At 46.3% G+C, this 15680-nt stretch overlaps 1 protein-coding gene across 1 annotated transcript in view; it reads left to right on the top strand.

The window, feature by feature from the left end:
• Positions 1-267: 267 nt before the first annotated feature.
• ITGB5 (integrin subunit beta 5) overlaps positions 268-15680 on the top strand; it is a 105056-nt gene continuing 89643 nt past the window's right edge. The window contains exons 1-2 of the mRNA XM_069472714.1: positions 268-477; positions 14072-14157. Of these exons, the coding sequence (XP_069328815.1) occupies positions 408-477; positions 14072-14157 (156 nt within the window). The 5' untranslated portion in view covers positions 268-407. The remainder of the gene's footprint in view (positions 478-14071; positions 14158-15680) is intronic.

Genomic DNA, 15680 nt, shown 5'->3' with positions numbered 1-15680 from the left:
TGGAGCCTGGCGGGCCGGGGGGAGGAAGGGAAGGGGCGGAGGCGAAGGGCAGAGTGTGCCGGCGCGCAGGGGATCCTCGGCGCGGGGCGCTTCTCCGAGCACAAGTCGCGGCCGCAGCGCGGAGCCAGCCCCTCCCCTGCCCAGAGCCGCCCGCCGGGGACGTCCTGAGCGGCGGCACCCCGGCGTCCCTGCCGGCCAGCCGGGGCAGCGGTGGGCCCGGGACTCGGCTGTGAGCGGTCCGGGAGGGATGGTGGCGGCGGGGCGCGGGCCAGCGCAGCCGCCACCGCCTCCCGCCCAGCCGCGGGCGCCGTGACCCCTGGCTGCGCGCGGGGCATGCGGCTGCCGCCCCCCGCCCTCGGCCCCCGCGGAGTGCAGCGCCCGCGCCGCCGCTGAGCCGGCACCCCACCATGCTTCGGGCCCCGGCGCCCCTGTACGCCTGCCTCCTCGGGCTCTGTGCACTAGTGCCCCGGCTCCCAGGTAAGTCGCGCCGGGCGCCGCGCCGCCAACCCTACAGAAAGAAACTTTGTCGCGCACGCAGCCGCCTGCAGGCGTCTCGGAGGGATGGGACTGGAGGCGTTGCCCGAGGGCGGAGGGCGCCTTCGGGGCACTCCCCGATGAGTCCCCAGCTGGGGGACAGCCGCGCGGGACACTTCCAAACTGCGTGCGCCACCCGGTGCACGCAGCCCGCAGCAGCCCCGCCGGGCTGTTGTCCATCTCCGGTCCCCTCCCGGAGTGAGGAGGAGCCTTCCCTTCCTGTGTAAACAGCCTGGCCCGTCTGCTGACCTAGCCCGCGAGCGCCCGCGCCCAGGGCGCGGGGAGGGCCCCCGCCAGCCCTGCTTTGGGGCCGGGGCCCTGCATTCGCGGGCACAAAGCGGCCCTTGTGGCCGGCCGGGGGCGGGCGGGCTGCTGGGAGGCGCGCAGTGATGCCGCCGGTGCCCGGGTCCCGGGGAAGCTAAAGGCAGTGGGAGGCTTAAGCCCCGGAGCGCTCTCTGGAGCCATGACTTGGGGCCACTGCGACTCCGGAGGGCTCATCCCCTGGAACTGCGGGTACACTGGGCCCCACAGCGAATCCTAGAGTCTCACCGCGCCAAGGCCAGCCGCCTTCTTTTAAGGGTGCTACCCCCCGTGCCCTCTCCCAAGCCGCCGCAAACCCGAGGGAGACCCGCGTCCCGCGTCCCGCGTCCCGAGCCACGGCCTCTCCTGGAACTTGCCCATCAGATTTCTAAAGACTTCATCCCGCGATTTACATGTCGGGAGTGCCCCGAAGGCGCCCGCAGGCAACGCCTCCAGTCCCAGCCCCTCCAGGACACTCCGAGCCTCACACTCCCTAAGAGGAGAGGATTCTGGAGCAGAGGACGGGGCTGTGGGGATTGCTTTGCCCGACACTGCCGTGGGCTGGCGGCTGTGTGAAGAGCCCTCAGTTACCTGCTTTAAGTTTTCAGAGTTGAGAGAGGGTAGGACGTAGCAGTTAAGGAGGCCCCAGGGGAAGGACACCCTTGTTTGGTGCAAACTTTCTCCTTTCCTCCTTTCCCTTAGGAAATAATTGTGTGTTGAGGTACTCTATTCACATGCAAGCCCGAGATACTTGATGGCTCTTGTGAGCCAAGTGGTTGCCTGGCTGCGGGAGGGGAGGACTGTTCCCCTCACGGTGTCTCATTTACATGAAGGCAGTGAAAGTTTATGTCTGAGTGCGGAGGAGGGTCTGCGCAAACAAAAAGTTCGTTCAGGCCCTAATTCAAATTTAATACTGTAGCAAAGTTTTTTTTAATGGGAGAATAATCACTCCAGTGCTGGGATTAGATCAGTGGATTCCGAATGCCCATCTGGCAACCAGTGCCCATCACTGATGTTTTCATGGGCCCCAGGGAAATGCAGAGAGGAAGATGTAGCCTGTTATCACATGCAGGAACACGTCGTTGTCAAAGGCCTCCTGCTTGACAAGGGCTGTCATTTGGTTTGAAATTATGGCCGTTTTATTTTTTGGTGGGAAAATGTTCTTTTAATACTTTTTTGGTGATGGTAGATGGTAGTTTTTTATTTTTGGTAAAATAAAAAAATTAGACAATCCTATATTAATTTCCCCTTCTCTTTTTCTGTTTGTTTCTTTTGTCTTGTTTTTAAATCGTAGTGTTCTGTGAAATCTACAAGTTTGGGAACTGCTAAAGGAGATGGCTTTTCAGTTCCCCTCCAGTTTAACATTCTGTGGTTCTAATAAAAACACAAATATTTCCAGTTGCAAAGGACTTTAAAAATACATTATTTTCCATTTGCAGTGTGATTTCTCTTTTTCAGAGTTTGTGTAACGTCCTCACAATGATCTCCATTTTCCAGATGGGCTCAAGAGGGTGAAATGAGTTGGGAGTGGTGGACCAGGGACCTGGCTTTTTGGTCCAGTGCCCTTTGTCCTACATGACTCAGCTTGGGTAGGGAAAAAGCGTTGAGCCATGGTGGTTTATTTCCAACTCCTTCCGGGTTGCCTTTTCCCATTGCCCTTCTCTGTGACCACAGGTTTATCTTCTGCCATTTCCTATAGAGCTCAGCCAGCCCCCAGGGAAGAGCCAGAGTGGTGTGAGAGCAGGCAGGACCACTGCCCCCAGACTTGCCACCTCCCTCTAGTGCCCTGGAGCCTCTCTAGGTTAGAAGGCACTGACTTCTGTCTGTGGGATTTCTCCTAGTTTCCCACTGTTGCTAAGCCAACTTCAAACATTCTTTTTCCTTTTCCTTCTCTTTCCTTCTCTTCTTTTTTTCTTGAATTACTGTAGGTACTTTATTCAGGGCTTGTTTCCCCCTTGCTACCAGAAACATGATTTGAAAGAAAAAACTTAGTTACACAGAAAAAAAGAAAGAGGTGACGTTCAGGGCCATGCCTGACTGGTGTCCCTGCACCAGTGGCCAAGTTGCCCTATCTGTTGCTTTAACCACACTTTCATCTCTGTCCTGGTTCCTGCAGGAAACTACCTTAAGTTTAAGGGGCTTGTCAAGCCCCTGGCTAGCCGACAACCTCCCCCCTCCCCCCACCCAGAGATATCTCCAGCTCTCATTGTTGCTCCACCAAGAACCTCCAGACGGGACCCTAGGATGTGGTCTTCCCACAAAACCAGGGGTCTCACTGGAGTGAGGCCTTTCCACACTGCCCTTGCTCTCTAAGACAGAGGGAGGAACATGGTCTTGATCCTGCTGCATGACTGGAGTCATGTTTGCTTCATACTTTATTTTTTTTTAAAGCAATATAATGTTCTTTTAGTGAATGCCCTGCAAATTGGAATGCTCTAAATCCTAAGGGAGCCCTTCATTTTATTCAGTGGACTCCTGTTGGCAGCACCCTTCCCCTCCCCATCCCCCCATTTCCTGTGGTCTTGATGGGACTGTTGGAATTTGGTGGGCCTGCAGCTCTCTCTGGGTAACCAGGCTCAGGTTTAGGACTGACAAGACAATGAAATGCAAACAGTGGGCTTGGTTTGTAGAGTGCTGTTTACCCTATGGATTTACATTTTAACTCCATCATCCTTGAGACAGGGGGGCTTTTTATAAAGAGGATTAAGGCAGAAGAGGGCAGGGTCTAATTAGCTCTAATTAGTATTCCTCTCCCGCTTGTTCTCCATGCTTATTTAGCTACTGAGGCAACAGGGAATTAAAATATCTAAGTAGTTTGGCAAAAGGCCCTTTGTGCCCAACTGCCCTGGTAACTACTTTTTCTTCTTCAGCCCAGCCATAGAAATATTCTGAGAAGTTTTAACGATATCAGCTTCGTGGGACAATTACACGGTACTTAAATACAGGGTCCCTTTTATACGGCAGTGTGCAGCTAGGTTAATGGGATAGGGTCACTTTTCACAGGTATTTTCAGTTGGCTGGAGTGAGGGCTTTGGAAAGCTGACTGCCGTAGTTTGTTTTCCTGCTTTCCAGTTGGAATGGGATTAATGGCCTTTATAAATGTAAAGGATCACTTTATTCATAGGTGCCCATTTGCTTGTGAGGCTTCCTCTTGCTTCTGTTGAGGGCAGGGCGTGATTCCTGGGCCTGTGGTGAACAGTTTGCTCCAGGACAGGCTTGACCTGTCCCCTGTGGCCCGCCCTCTCCTTACCAGATTCCCTCCCTACCCCTGCCAGAGTTTTTCAAAGGTTCTTGCTTGTCTCTTATGGAGCTGGGACCTACTTCTGCCCTTGTTCCCTGTCAGGGTTGGGTTTTTGAAAGAGAATGTTGTCCTGGTTCTCTGGCTCCTTTGCTTGGAAGAATCGCAAGCAGGGCAGGTGCAACAGGTGACCACAGACAGGAAGCAATTCCACACAAACAGCTGTCATTGTAGAAAAGAAGGAAGCTACACAAAGTGAAAATACTTTCCTGAGACGGGAAGAGGCTAGTCAGCATTAGTGGAGAAAGATGTGAAGAACTCCCAGGTGATTTCCTTTTATTGGCGTGGTCAGGGGAGGCTTACGGGAGGTGTGGGATGTTACCAGATGATTGATATACATGATTGTCAGGTGTTCTGTGCTTTCCTGCAGTCCCTTCCCCTGATTGGTCCCGGGCTTCTTCATCCCTAGGAACCACCCTCCTGGCCTGTATCTGCCACCTGCAGATTTGATCCCTGCCTAACATCCCCTTTAATTATTCTCAGCTCACACTCATGATCCTGTTAAAACTCAAGTCAGATCATGTCACCCTGCTTAAAACCCGCCAGTGGCTTCCCAGAGTCCTGACAGTGTCCTGCCAGGTACTAGGAACTCTCCCCCTTCTTCCCTGACTTTCCCTCATCACTTTCCCCTGGTGTTTTTCACTCCAGCAACATGGGCCTCCCACTGTCCTTCCAGCGTCCGGGCCATGCTCCCACCGCAGGCCCTTCCTGTCTGCTTGGAATACTCTCCTCCCAGACATCTGCATGGCTGGCCTCCTCCACCCCACAAGCCTGTTCTCAGTGTCTCTTGCTCAGCCAAGTTTTCCCTGGCCACTCCCAACTAAAGCTGCAACCTCCTCCCTATGTTCTTCCTATCTCCTTTCCTTCCTTGATTTTTCTCTGGAGCACTTATCACCACCTAATCTACCTACTTACTTTGATCATTGTCCGTCTTGCTCAACTAGAATTCTTTTCTAACCAGGCTGTAAGTTCCGTGAGTAAGGGAGTTTTGTTGGCTTTATTCATCACTGTATCCTCCGTGCCTAGAACAGTGCCTGACACATATTTGTTGAATGAATAATGGATGAACATGAGTCTTGGTAATTGGGGGGGTGCAGGGGAACACATCCCATCCTCACCTTCCTGCTGCCTTCTACAGGTAGCTTTGAAGTTAGGGGCTATGCATGTGGCTTGTTAGGAAGGAATATCCTGGGAGAAAAAGAGACCCCATTGGAATGTGTCAAGAATTTTTGAGCTGATATTGATGGGAGATAGAGGCCATTTGGTCCACTCTGAATTGTTTGCATGAGGAAGCTGAGGCCTGGAAGGGTTAAGTAACTTGCCCAAGGTCATATAGCTGGCAAATGACAGCATAATATAAATCCTTTGTAATTCCTGGCCAGATGTCCCCTCCTCCTGTGCATCCCTTGGGTGGAGCAGAATTGGCACCTCCTTCTCTTGCTCTCCTGGCACATTCTGTTAGTGAGACGAGCTGCAGTGAGTCTGTCTCACCTGCTACCTGGTGCATGGTCCTGGTCTCACTTACCTTTAGGCCACTGACACAGCCGCTATGCTTGATACTCAATTGATCCCTCTCCTTGCCTCATGGTTTCAATGACCTTAAAAAAAACTTCCTAAAAATTTAGAACAGTTTTAGATTTACAGAAAAATTGAGCAGATAGTATAAAGAGTTCCCATATACCCCACAACCAGTTTTGCATATTATTAACATCTTATATTATTTAGGTTATAAAGTATGAAATGTGCGATTTCCTTAAGTACTAAGTTTGACAGTTGATATCCCTGACATTTCATTTTGACGCTTCTTGCTTTATTTTTACTGTGAAGATACATCCTCATTCTTTGAAACACACGGTTTGGCTTGTGATTATCTTTCACATTGTTTTAAAAGCAATTTTTGTGAAACCATGGATAAATCAAAAACTTGTATTATTTTCTAATATGAATGAGTTCTGTCGTGGAACCAATGCTGCTCAGACAGCTCAAGATATCAACAAAGTGTTTGGGAAGGATGTGGCTAATGAATGCATAGTACATTGATGGTCTGAGAAGTTCCATTCTGGTGATTTTGATGTTGAAAATGAGCCATGTGGGTGACCTGAGACCAAGGTGGATAATGATGAGCTGAAAACTGTTGTGGAAGCGAATCCATCTCAACCTACGTATGAATTAGCAGCAAAGTTTGACATTACTATTCCAAAAATATTGATCCATTTGAAACAAATCAGCAAGGTAAAGAAGCTGGATAGATGAGTACTGCATGAATTAAATGAGCGTCAGAAGAGAAATTCTCTCGAAGCTTGCCTTTCTTTGCTGTCACAACATAAAGGCAAACCCATTTCTACACCGTGTTGTTAGGTGTGATGAAAATGGATTCTTTTTGACAATCGCAAGCGTTGGGCACAATGGTTGGATACAGAAGTGCTGAAACAGTCCAAAACTGAATATTCATCAAAAAAAGCTATTGGTGCACATTTGGGAATAACACCAATTGGGTATCGGACTGAGGTGGGGGGTGCGAGGAGGGGATGGGGTGTATACCTACATGATGAGTGCAATGCGCACCGTCTGGGGAATGGTCACGCTTGAATGTTCTGACTCAGGGGGATGGGGGTAGGGGGAGGGAATGGGGGTATAACTACATGATGAGTGCACTGTGCACTGTCTGGGGAATGGACATGTTTGAAGTTCTGACTCGGGGAGATGGGCGGGACATGGGCAATATATATAACCTGAACTTTTGTACCCCCATAATAAGCTGAAATAAAAAAAAATAAAATTAAAAAAAAAAAAGCTATTGGTGCCTGTCTGGCAGTCCAGCGCTGACATTATCCACTATAGCTTTATGAAACTTGGTCAATTGATTACAGCAGATGTCTATGGCAACCAGTTGGATGAAATGATGAGGACACTGGAGATTAAGCAGCCGAGATCGGTCAATAGAGACAGGCCAATCCCCTTGCAAGACAACACTGGTCCACATGTCGCACAAACAAGGCTGCTCAAACTACAGAGGCTGGACTTGGAAACTCTGCATCCACTGTATTCCCCAGAACTTGCACCAACTGACTCCCACTTCTTCCAGGCTTTGGACCACTTCTTGCAAGGAAAAATATTCAATTCTCAACAAGCTGTGGAAAACACCTTGCATGATTTCATTGCCACTCACTCTCCAGGCTTCTTCGCTGCTGGCATAAACAAGCTACCATTGACTGTGTCAATGGTTTAGGCACATACTTTGATTAACTGTATTGCTTCTTGTTTGAGATATAATAATTGATTTGAAATCGGATATTTCATATTGAATGACCCATGATACATTTGTTATAATTAATGAACCATATTGATATATTATTATTAACTAAAGTCCATCAGTTACTTAGATGTCCTTAGTTTTTACCTAATGTCCTTTTTCTGTTCTAGGATCCCATCTAGGGTATCACAAAACATTGAGTTGTCGTGTCTCTTTGGGTTCCTCGGGCTGTGACAGTTTCTAAGTCTTTTCTTTGTTTTTGATGACCTTGACAGTTTTCAGGAGTACTGGTCAGGTATTCTGTAGACTGTCCCCCTGTTGGGATTTGTCTGATACTTCTTCCCCATGATGAGACAGTTAGGAGTTTTTGGAGGAAGACCATAGAAGTGCCTTTTTTAAAATTAATTTTTGAAGAGGTAATATATTTGTGTAATTGTCAAAAGTACAACTAGTACACAGTGAGACTGTCTCTCTTCCTTTCTTCTGGCCCGTTAGCCCAGGATATTATCTTTCCCTGCCCCCTCTTTCCTATACAGATTATCCCTGTCAGGTTTCTTATGTACCCAGAGTGTTTCTCCCATCCAAGAACTAACCAGGCCCGACCCCGCTTACCTTCTGAGATCAGATGAGATCAGGTGCATTCAGGGTGGTATGGCTGTAGACTCCAGAGTGTTTCTGTGCCTATATTACAAATATCCCTCCCCCATTTTTATTCAAAGGCAGCACTAAACACACTGTTTGCATCTTGCTTTTTATTTTTAACTTAGCAATATGTCAGGGTAAGCTTCATATCAATATACAGAGAATATGCTCATTCTTTTTTTATAGCTGCATAGTATTCTATTGTGTGAATTGATGCTTTAAAAATAGAAGTCACATCTGTAGAGCTGATATTGTTGGGTATCTGCAGATGTCTGATGTTCAGAAGGGCAGTCTGAGATGGGGACTGATGAAATAAAACCTTTCTAGGGTATATTGGCATCTCCTGGTAACGTTTGGACATGACCAGTTGCTAGATTCTGTACTGGAAATTTTTTGTCTATTGTGTGACAAATCTATGAATAATAATAGAATTAGTAATGCGGTATGACTTAAATTTTTTTACAGTTGTTCAGGACATGGGGAGAAACATTCCAGGGCCTTGCTACCTTCAAGCCAGAAAGGCCATTCCAGCTTGGTACCCAGTTCTGAACTCACTTCTCTTATTCCACTGAATATTTTGAATCAGGAAATTCCAGGTGCAGATGTATGCTTCAGTAGTCATCTGACCTTGGCTATGTTGGGTGGACAGAAGTGGGGAGAGGCTGGATGGAGGGAGGCCAGCCAAGAGGCTATGGCAGGGATCTAGATGGGAGGACCCAGCTTGGGCTGTTGGGGCTGGTGTGGGCAGGCAGGAAGCATTGGATTAGTAAAAACATTCCGTACATCTTGAAGGAATGATTGGCCGGACATGGTGGCTGCCTGGATATGATTGATGAAAGAGAGGGGTGAGTCAATGACTTTTGGAAGGAGAACATACTTTTAGATTACAGTTTGCAATAAACCCCAGGCTTCAGAGACATTAAGGAAAAGGGCTAGAGAGAGTTGAGGTTGGGCTGGGAATAGTCACTATGCAAACAGCAACCAAGATGAAATGTGGCCATCGTCTGGGCTGGTAGCACCTGACTCTGTGACCTAGACACAACACTCTGACATTTGTGAACTCCATTGCTTACATTTTTATTCATTGCTTCCTTCCTTTTCAAAATGCTTATTGGTGCCAAGTGACTCATCCAGCCAAATCCAAACTCTGAAATATTAATAGGTAGAGAGATGAGAGAGCTGCCAAAGGGAGTGACTCTGGCACTATGACATGTATCAGCACACAGCCTATGGTTTGGGATCCTGGAGTTCCTGTCTGCCACCTGGTACCTGGCACACTGTGAGCTCCTGGGCAGCAGGGCCTGGGTCATTCACTTGCGCATCTCTGGCATCCCCTAGTCCAGCGCTCAGCATTTAGGTTGTGCTTAGGGCAGTTTTTTTAAATTTGAATTTGTCCCCAAAGCAACCTGATTTTAGGGCAATCATTTTGAGTGCAAACTACTTTACTATAGCATGTGAATATTTAATAATATTAGAATTAGTAACGTGGTACAACTTAAACTTTTACAATTGTTCAATATGTTTTCATCACATATTGACTGTCATATCCTTTGAGCCTCTTCAGTATTGCTTCTAAGATCTTTTAGGATGGTGGCCCAGAATGCTAGAACCCAGTCTGGTCTGGGTCAGAACTGAGGAGCCCTTATTGTTCTCAGCCCTAGACCTCCGGCCCAGGTTACCAGAGAGCTCAGTGATGAGGCTCCGGTAATTAGAAGGTGTTGTTTGTGAACCTGTGTGGCTTTGAGCAGAATCCTAAATGAGGCCTCCAACCTCCAATTCTTTTCTGACCAAGGAGCTGTCAGAGCTCCTCCAGAGGACCCCGGAGCTCAGCGGGTCCCACCCACCCTGCATCTGGGGTGGCACAGGAACCACCAGTCAGGCACCCCATGTCCGTACTTGCTGGTCAGGGCTCCTTCTGCCTGCTTTCTTGTAGTTAGGGCTCCTTGTTTCAAGTCACATACTCTTGTCTTCTCACATCTGTAAAATGAGGTGACTTGACTAGCTCATCTTAAAACACTGCTAGCTCCATGGTGCTACAACTCCATGATTTTATATGTCAAAGAAAATGATGTACTACAAAGGCCTGAGTTTGTGTTTGATAAGGTTGAGGAAAGGAGGAAGAAAATAACTTTCATTCTAGACTCGATTTTCCCCCCTCTGATGGTGGTTTCTGACAGGTCAGGGGATTTGGCCAAAAAACATAACTGGCATTTTACAATTCTTTTCCTGCACATGCTCTTGTTTTAAAGTGCTTATTAGAAAATCATTAAATGAGCGGATTCATTTTATAATTAGAAGGTTGTCAGTGAGAGCAGGTGCAGGCAGGCCCAGGTTCCCAGTGGGTTCTGTCCTGAGACCTTGGTCCATGCTGGGATCTGGGATGGCTCTTCCTGCTAAAGTGAGGTCACACACGGGGGGTGGGTCCCACAGCACCAGGAAGTCCTGCTGCAGGCCTGGCAGGGAGATGTGTCTGGTGAGGGCCTGCATTGGGGCCCCACTTCCCTGGGTGTGAGGTAGATGACACCCAACAGGGCAACTGCTGGTGGGGAAGAGGGGACTGGGGTTCAGGGTTGGGGCTTCCAGCTGGGGGAAACCATTGTTCTTGCCCCTGGTGGGCTCCCAAAACCTCCCTTCCTTTCTTCCCAGCCTCTCAGGTCCTGCCAGTGCCCCCACCCCCAACTTGTGTCTCACCTACCATTCTTATCCCAAGGGTACTCCTCCTTTCTGATGTCCTTGTGACGCTTGCAGCTTCCTAGTTGCCCCCCACACCTCTACTCTGCCAGTCAGCTCTTTTCGCCATTTACGATTTCTCTGGGTTTTTACTGCTAGTGACAAAGGAGAAGCAGGGAGGTAAAATTAGCAAATTAGGGAAATGCTAGACTTTCAAGATATCCTTTTTTGCCTCCATTTTGGCACTTCTTCTCTTTTATTTTTTTAAATTTTACTGTATTTTTCCAGCTGTATAGAGGTATAGTTGACAAATAAAAATTATATTTATTTACAGTATATAACATGTTTTGTTATATGTATACTTTTGAAATGATTACTGCAATCAAGCTAATTAACACATCCATCACTTCACATAGTTATCTTTTTTTGGTGTGGTGAGAGTATTTAAGATCAACTCCCTTAGCAGTGTTCAACTATACAATACATTATTGTTAACTGTAGTCACCATTCTGTACATTAGATCTCTAAAACTTATTCATCCTGCCTAACTAAAACTTTGTACCCCCCGACCAACATCTCCTCATTGCCCACCCTACCCCTACGAGCCCTGGCAACCACCATTCTACTCTGTTTTTGTGAGTTCCACTTTTTTTAGATTTCACATATAAGTGAGATAACTCCTTTCTGTGCCTGGCCTATTTCACTTAGCATAATGTCCTCCAGGTTCATCCATGTTTTCTCAAATGACGGGATTTCCTTTAAGGCAGAATAGTATTTTTTTATATACCTGTTAGCTACTTGTATGTCTTGTTTTGAGAAATGTCTGTTAGGTCCTTTGCTCATTTTTAACTTGAATTATTGTTTGTTGAGTTCCTTCTGTGTCTTGGATGTTAACCCCTTATCAGATGTATGGTTTGCAAATATTCTCTCCCATACCTTAGGTTGTCTCTTCACTCTGTTGATTGATTCCTTTGCTGTGCAGAAGTTCAGCACAATCCCATTGTCTATTTTTTGTTTTTGTTGCCTGTATTTTTGGGATAATATCCAAAAAAGCATTGCCCTGACCATTGTCAAGAAGTTTTTCCCCTGTATTTTCTTCTGGTAGTGTTGAAGTTTCTGGACTTAACGTTTAAGTTTTTAGTCCATATTGAGTTGATTTTTTTGTATAGTATGAGGTAAGGGCCCAATTTCATTCTTCTGCATGTGTATCTGATTGTCCCACCACCATTGATTGAAGAAACTACCCTTTCCCCATTGTGTGTTCTTGGCACCTTTGTTGAAGATCAGTTGACTATAAATGCATCGATTTATTGCCGGGCTCTTTATTCTGTTCTACGGGTCTATATGTCTGTTTTTTATGCCAGCACCCTGCTGTTTTGATTACTATAGCTTTGTAGTATATTTTGAAATCAAGTAGTGGAGGCCTCCAGCTTTATTCTTTTTGCTAAGGTTGTTTTGCCTATTCAGGGTTCCATATAAATTTTCTGTGGCTCCGTGCAACTTTTAGGACTGTTTTTTCGATTGCTGTGAAAAATGCCATTTATAATTTTGATAGGGATTGCAATTGAATCTGTAGATTACTTTTGATAGCATAGACATTTTAATAATATTAATTCTTTCAAACCATGAGCACAGGTTATCTTTCCATCTCTGAGGATCTTCTTCAATTTCTTTCATCAATGTTTTATAGTTTTCAGTGTACAGATCTTTCACCTCCTTCCCTAAATTTATTACTCAGTTTTTTTGTTTGTTTATGGTTTTTGTTGATATTGCAAATGGCATTGCTTTCCTGATTTCATATTAAGATAGTTCATTGTGAGTATAGAAACGGTGTTGATTGTCTTATGATAAATGTTTTTATGGTATTTAGTGGAACTAGGGAACAACTTCCCACCTTCCTGTATTTTTTCCTCCTCTCTCTCTCTCTTTTTTTTTTTTTAAGAGACAGGCTCTCACTTTGTCACCCAGGCTGGAGTGCAGTGGTATGATCATAGCTCATTGCAGCTTTGAATTCCTGGACTTAAGCAATCCTCCTAGCTCAGCCTCCCAGAGTAGCTGGGACTACATGTGTACACCACGATGACCAGATAGTTTTTATGTTTTATAGAGGTTGGGTCTATGTTGCCCAGGCTGGTTTTGAACTCCTGGGCTCAAGTGATCCTCCTGCCTTAGCCTCCCAAAGTGCTGGGATTATAGGCATGAGCCACCATGCCCAGCCCCCCTCCCTCTCTCTCTCTTTTAAAAAATCTTTTTGCCTCTTTTTTTCTCTTAAGATCTGAACCCTCTTCCTAGGGCTAGGTGGCCATAGGTTTCTCTTCTTTCCATCCATCCAATGTGCCTCTCTCTTTATAGTCAAAGCAATGACTAGGAGAAACCAATGGGTCTTTTAGTGCTATGAGGGCCAAGCAGAGTCATTTTCATTCACAGAAAATGAATGACCAACAAGTTTTGCTCTTAGTCAAAAGTAATCTGTTCTGGATATTTGAGAGAGGAAGGAAAAGAAAGGGATGGTACATTTCACCAAGGACACTTGTGCTGTTGGTGGGGTGGGTAGGCAGTGAGTAGGCGGGGTGGGGATGGGGGGACTGGTTGGGAAGGACAGAGGGCAGTGGACTTAACCTCACCAGCACAGCTGAGCCCGCCCGGGAGATGACTCCCAGATCAATGGGGTGGGTGGTGTAGGACTGGCCTAGGTTTGAAATAAGTAACCCTTACAATGATAAAGCAGTTTCCTTCTAGTCTTTGATTTTGATCTTTCATCAGGGATGTGTTTTGACTTTTATCAAAAGCTTTTCCATTACCTGCTGAGGCACTGATATGATTTTTTTTATTTGACCTGCTAATGATGTTGAATCAGTGAATTTCCTTTATCTAAACTCAATGTTGTATTCCTGGGATACATTCTTTTTTAAGGGATGTGCTGGCTTTTTTCAATATGCTGTGGATTTTGATGTGATAGTATCTGATTTAGGATTTTTTTTTTTAATGTCTGAATGAAACCAATCTGTTCTTTTTCCTTTTCTTTTCTTGTACTATTTTTGTCATTTTGGGCAGACTAAATGTAAAGGGGCCTTGTTCTTCCTCAATGAGGAAGGATTTTCTGAGTATGGGGGAGAGATACGGGAATCCAAGTGGGCCCAGCAGAAGAAATGGGAGTTGAAAACACAAGTGGATGCTTCAGAAATTCAATGTTTAGCCTCAGCAAATGAGCCTTAACCTGCAGTTAGAATTGGGACCTGCACCCTTCAGCCTCAGAGAGATCTCCTGTTAAAGAAGGAAGTAATTTCCCCACCCCCACCCCTGCCCATTCAAGCGCCTCATCAATAGGGTTTATAGGCAGGAACTAATTGGTACATCTTTATCTTGCTTTGAAGGTCTCAACATATGCACTAGTGGAAGTGCCACCTCCTGTGAGGAATGTCTGCTAATCCACCCAAAATGTGCCTGGTGCTCCAAAGAGGTATGTGGGTGGGGGAGGGGAAGAGGAAGGGAAGGAGTGTTGTGGGTGTTCTGGTAGGGGAGGTGGCTACACCGCAGCACACAGACTCACTGTACTGGAAAGGCCTTTGTAGCTTCTGCATACCGCCTCTTCGCTTTCTACCCAGGGTGATGACAGATGCAAGTTTATGAAAGGATAAGTTGAGTTTCTTGATAGTGATGAATGTTTAATCCTGTTTAGGCTTTCCTTCTCTTTTGTGTATGAACCAAGTAGGACTCTTCTATGGTTTTCTGATCTTTGGTGTAAGAACTCCAAAAGACCTGAGCTTGCGAATTGAGTTTGTTTCATAACGATTCAAAACATGCCTGGGTGGGTGGCGTGTTGGTGGATGCTGGTCATCTGAGTGTGGCTTATTTAAGAATGAATGTTAGGAATTGGCCTTTATGGAATGATTTTATTTAAAAATAATGGCTGCTGTTTCTTTAGCCCCTATAAGATTGTAAGATTGGGGTAATACTAGGCATATTTGATATTGTAAAGGAAAGCAAATATCAGGACTTGGTGGGCTAATCAGGAAATGATCAATTCCTAAACTTTCTGTCTTGAAGGAAATTTCTGGATCACTTTTCTAAACTATTGTTAGAACCATAAAGCACAAACTCTCCCTGTGCAAGTGCACCATTAAAGTTATTTTTAAAAGAACCCAAGACTTGCTGTTTTGGACTGGCTCAGTCTGCAACTCAGTGTGCTGTCCCTGTCAGGAGGACCACAACACAGCTCCCGGGAGGCTGGGGTCTTCTCCATCATGGCAGCCTCAGGGGTCTAGGGGTTCCTTTAACCTGTGATGGCTAAAAATGATTGTGTGGGACCTACTAGATGCCACACTCTTTGTACATAGCACAGTATCTCTGATCCTTACAACAGCTCTGTCAGGTAGGTGGTAATACATGTGTTTTATTGATGAAAATCCGAGGCCCAGAGAGGTAAAGTGACTCGTTAAAGGGCACACAAGTGGCCAAAGCTGGGGATTGAATCTGGCTGCTTGGACTTCTGGGCTCAAGATCTTCCCTCCAGACTATACTGCCTTTCTAGAACCTTTGACAGTAAGGAGCAAAGTTACTAAACAAGTTACTTTGAGAGATGAATCTCTCCAAACCCTTAATTGTGCCTGTGCTTAATTGCAGTGTCTTTATTATGTACCTTCTTTAAAACCTTTCTTTGGTTCCCTATGACCCGCAGGACATCCAAGTTCTATGGCTCCTACCTTCCTCCCTGTGGTCATCTCTTGCCCACACCCAGTACTTTAGCCAGAGGGAACCACTCCAAGATCCCTAGAGAGCCCTGCCTGATGAATTACCCTCAAGATTTCTCCTGCTCCTTTTTCCTGGAGGCCTTGCTGGCTTTTTCTTCCTCCCCTCGACCAACACATTGTCTTCCAGTTTGTAAGAATCAATTCAACCCCATCTGTTCTATGAAGACGTTCCTGGATTCCCCTCAGACACACCTGTTCATCCAACTCTTCATCCATCCATCCATCCATACCT

The sequence above is a fragment of the Eulemur rufifrons genome, chromosome 7 (assembly GCF_041146395.1).
Source record: "Eulemur rufifrons isolate Redbay chromosome 7, OSU_ERuf_1, whole genome shotgun sequence".
In the NCBI taxonomy this organism is placed as follows: domain Eukaryota; kingdom Metazoa; phylum Chordata; class Mammalia; order Primates; family Lemuridae; genus Eulemur; species Eulemur rufifrons.
Note: the sequence above shows the minus strand (reverse complement) of the source record. Positions and strands in the feature narration are given on the sequence as shown.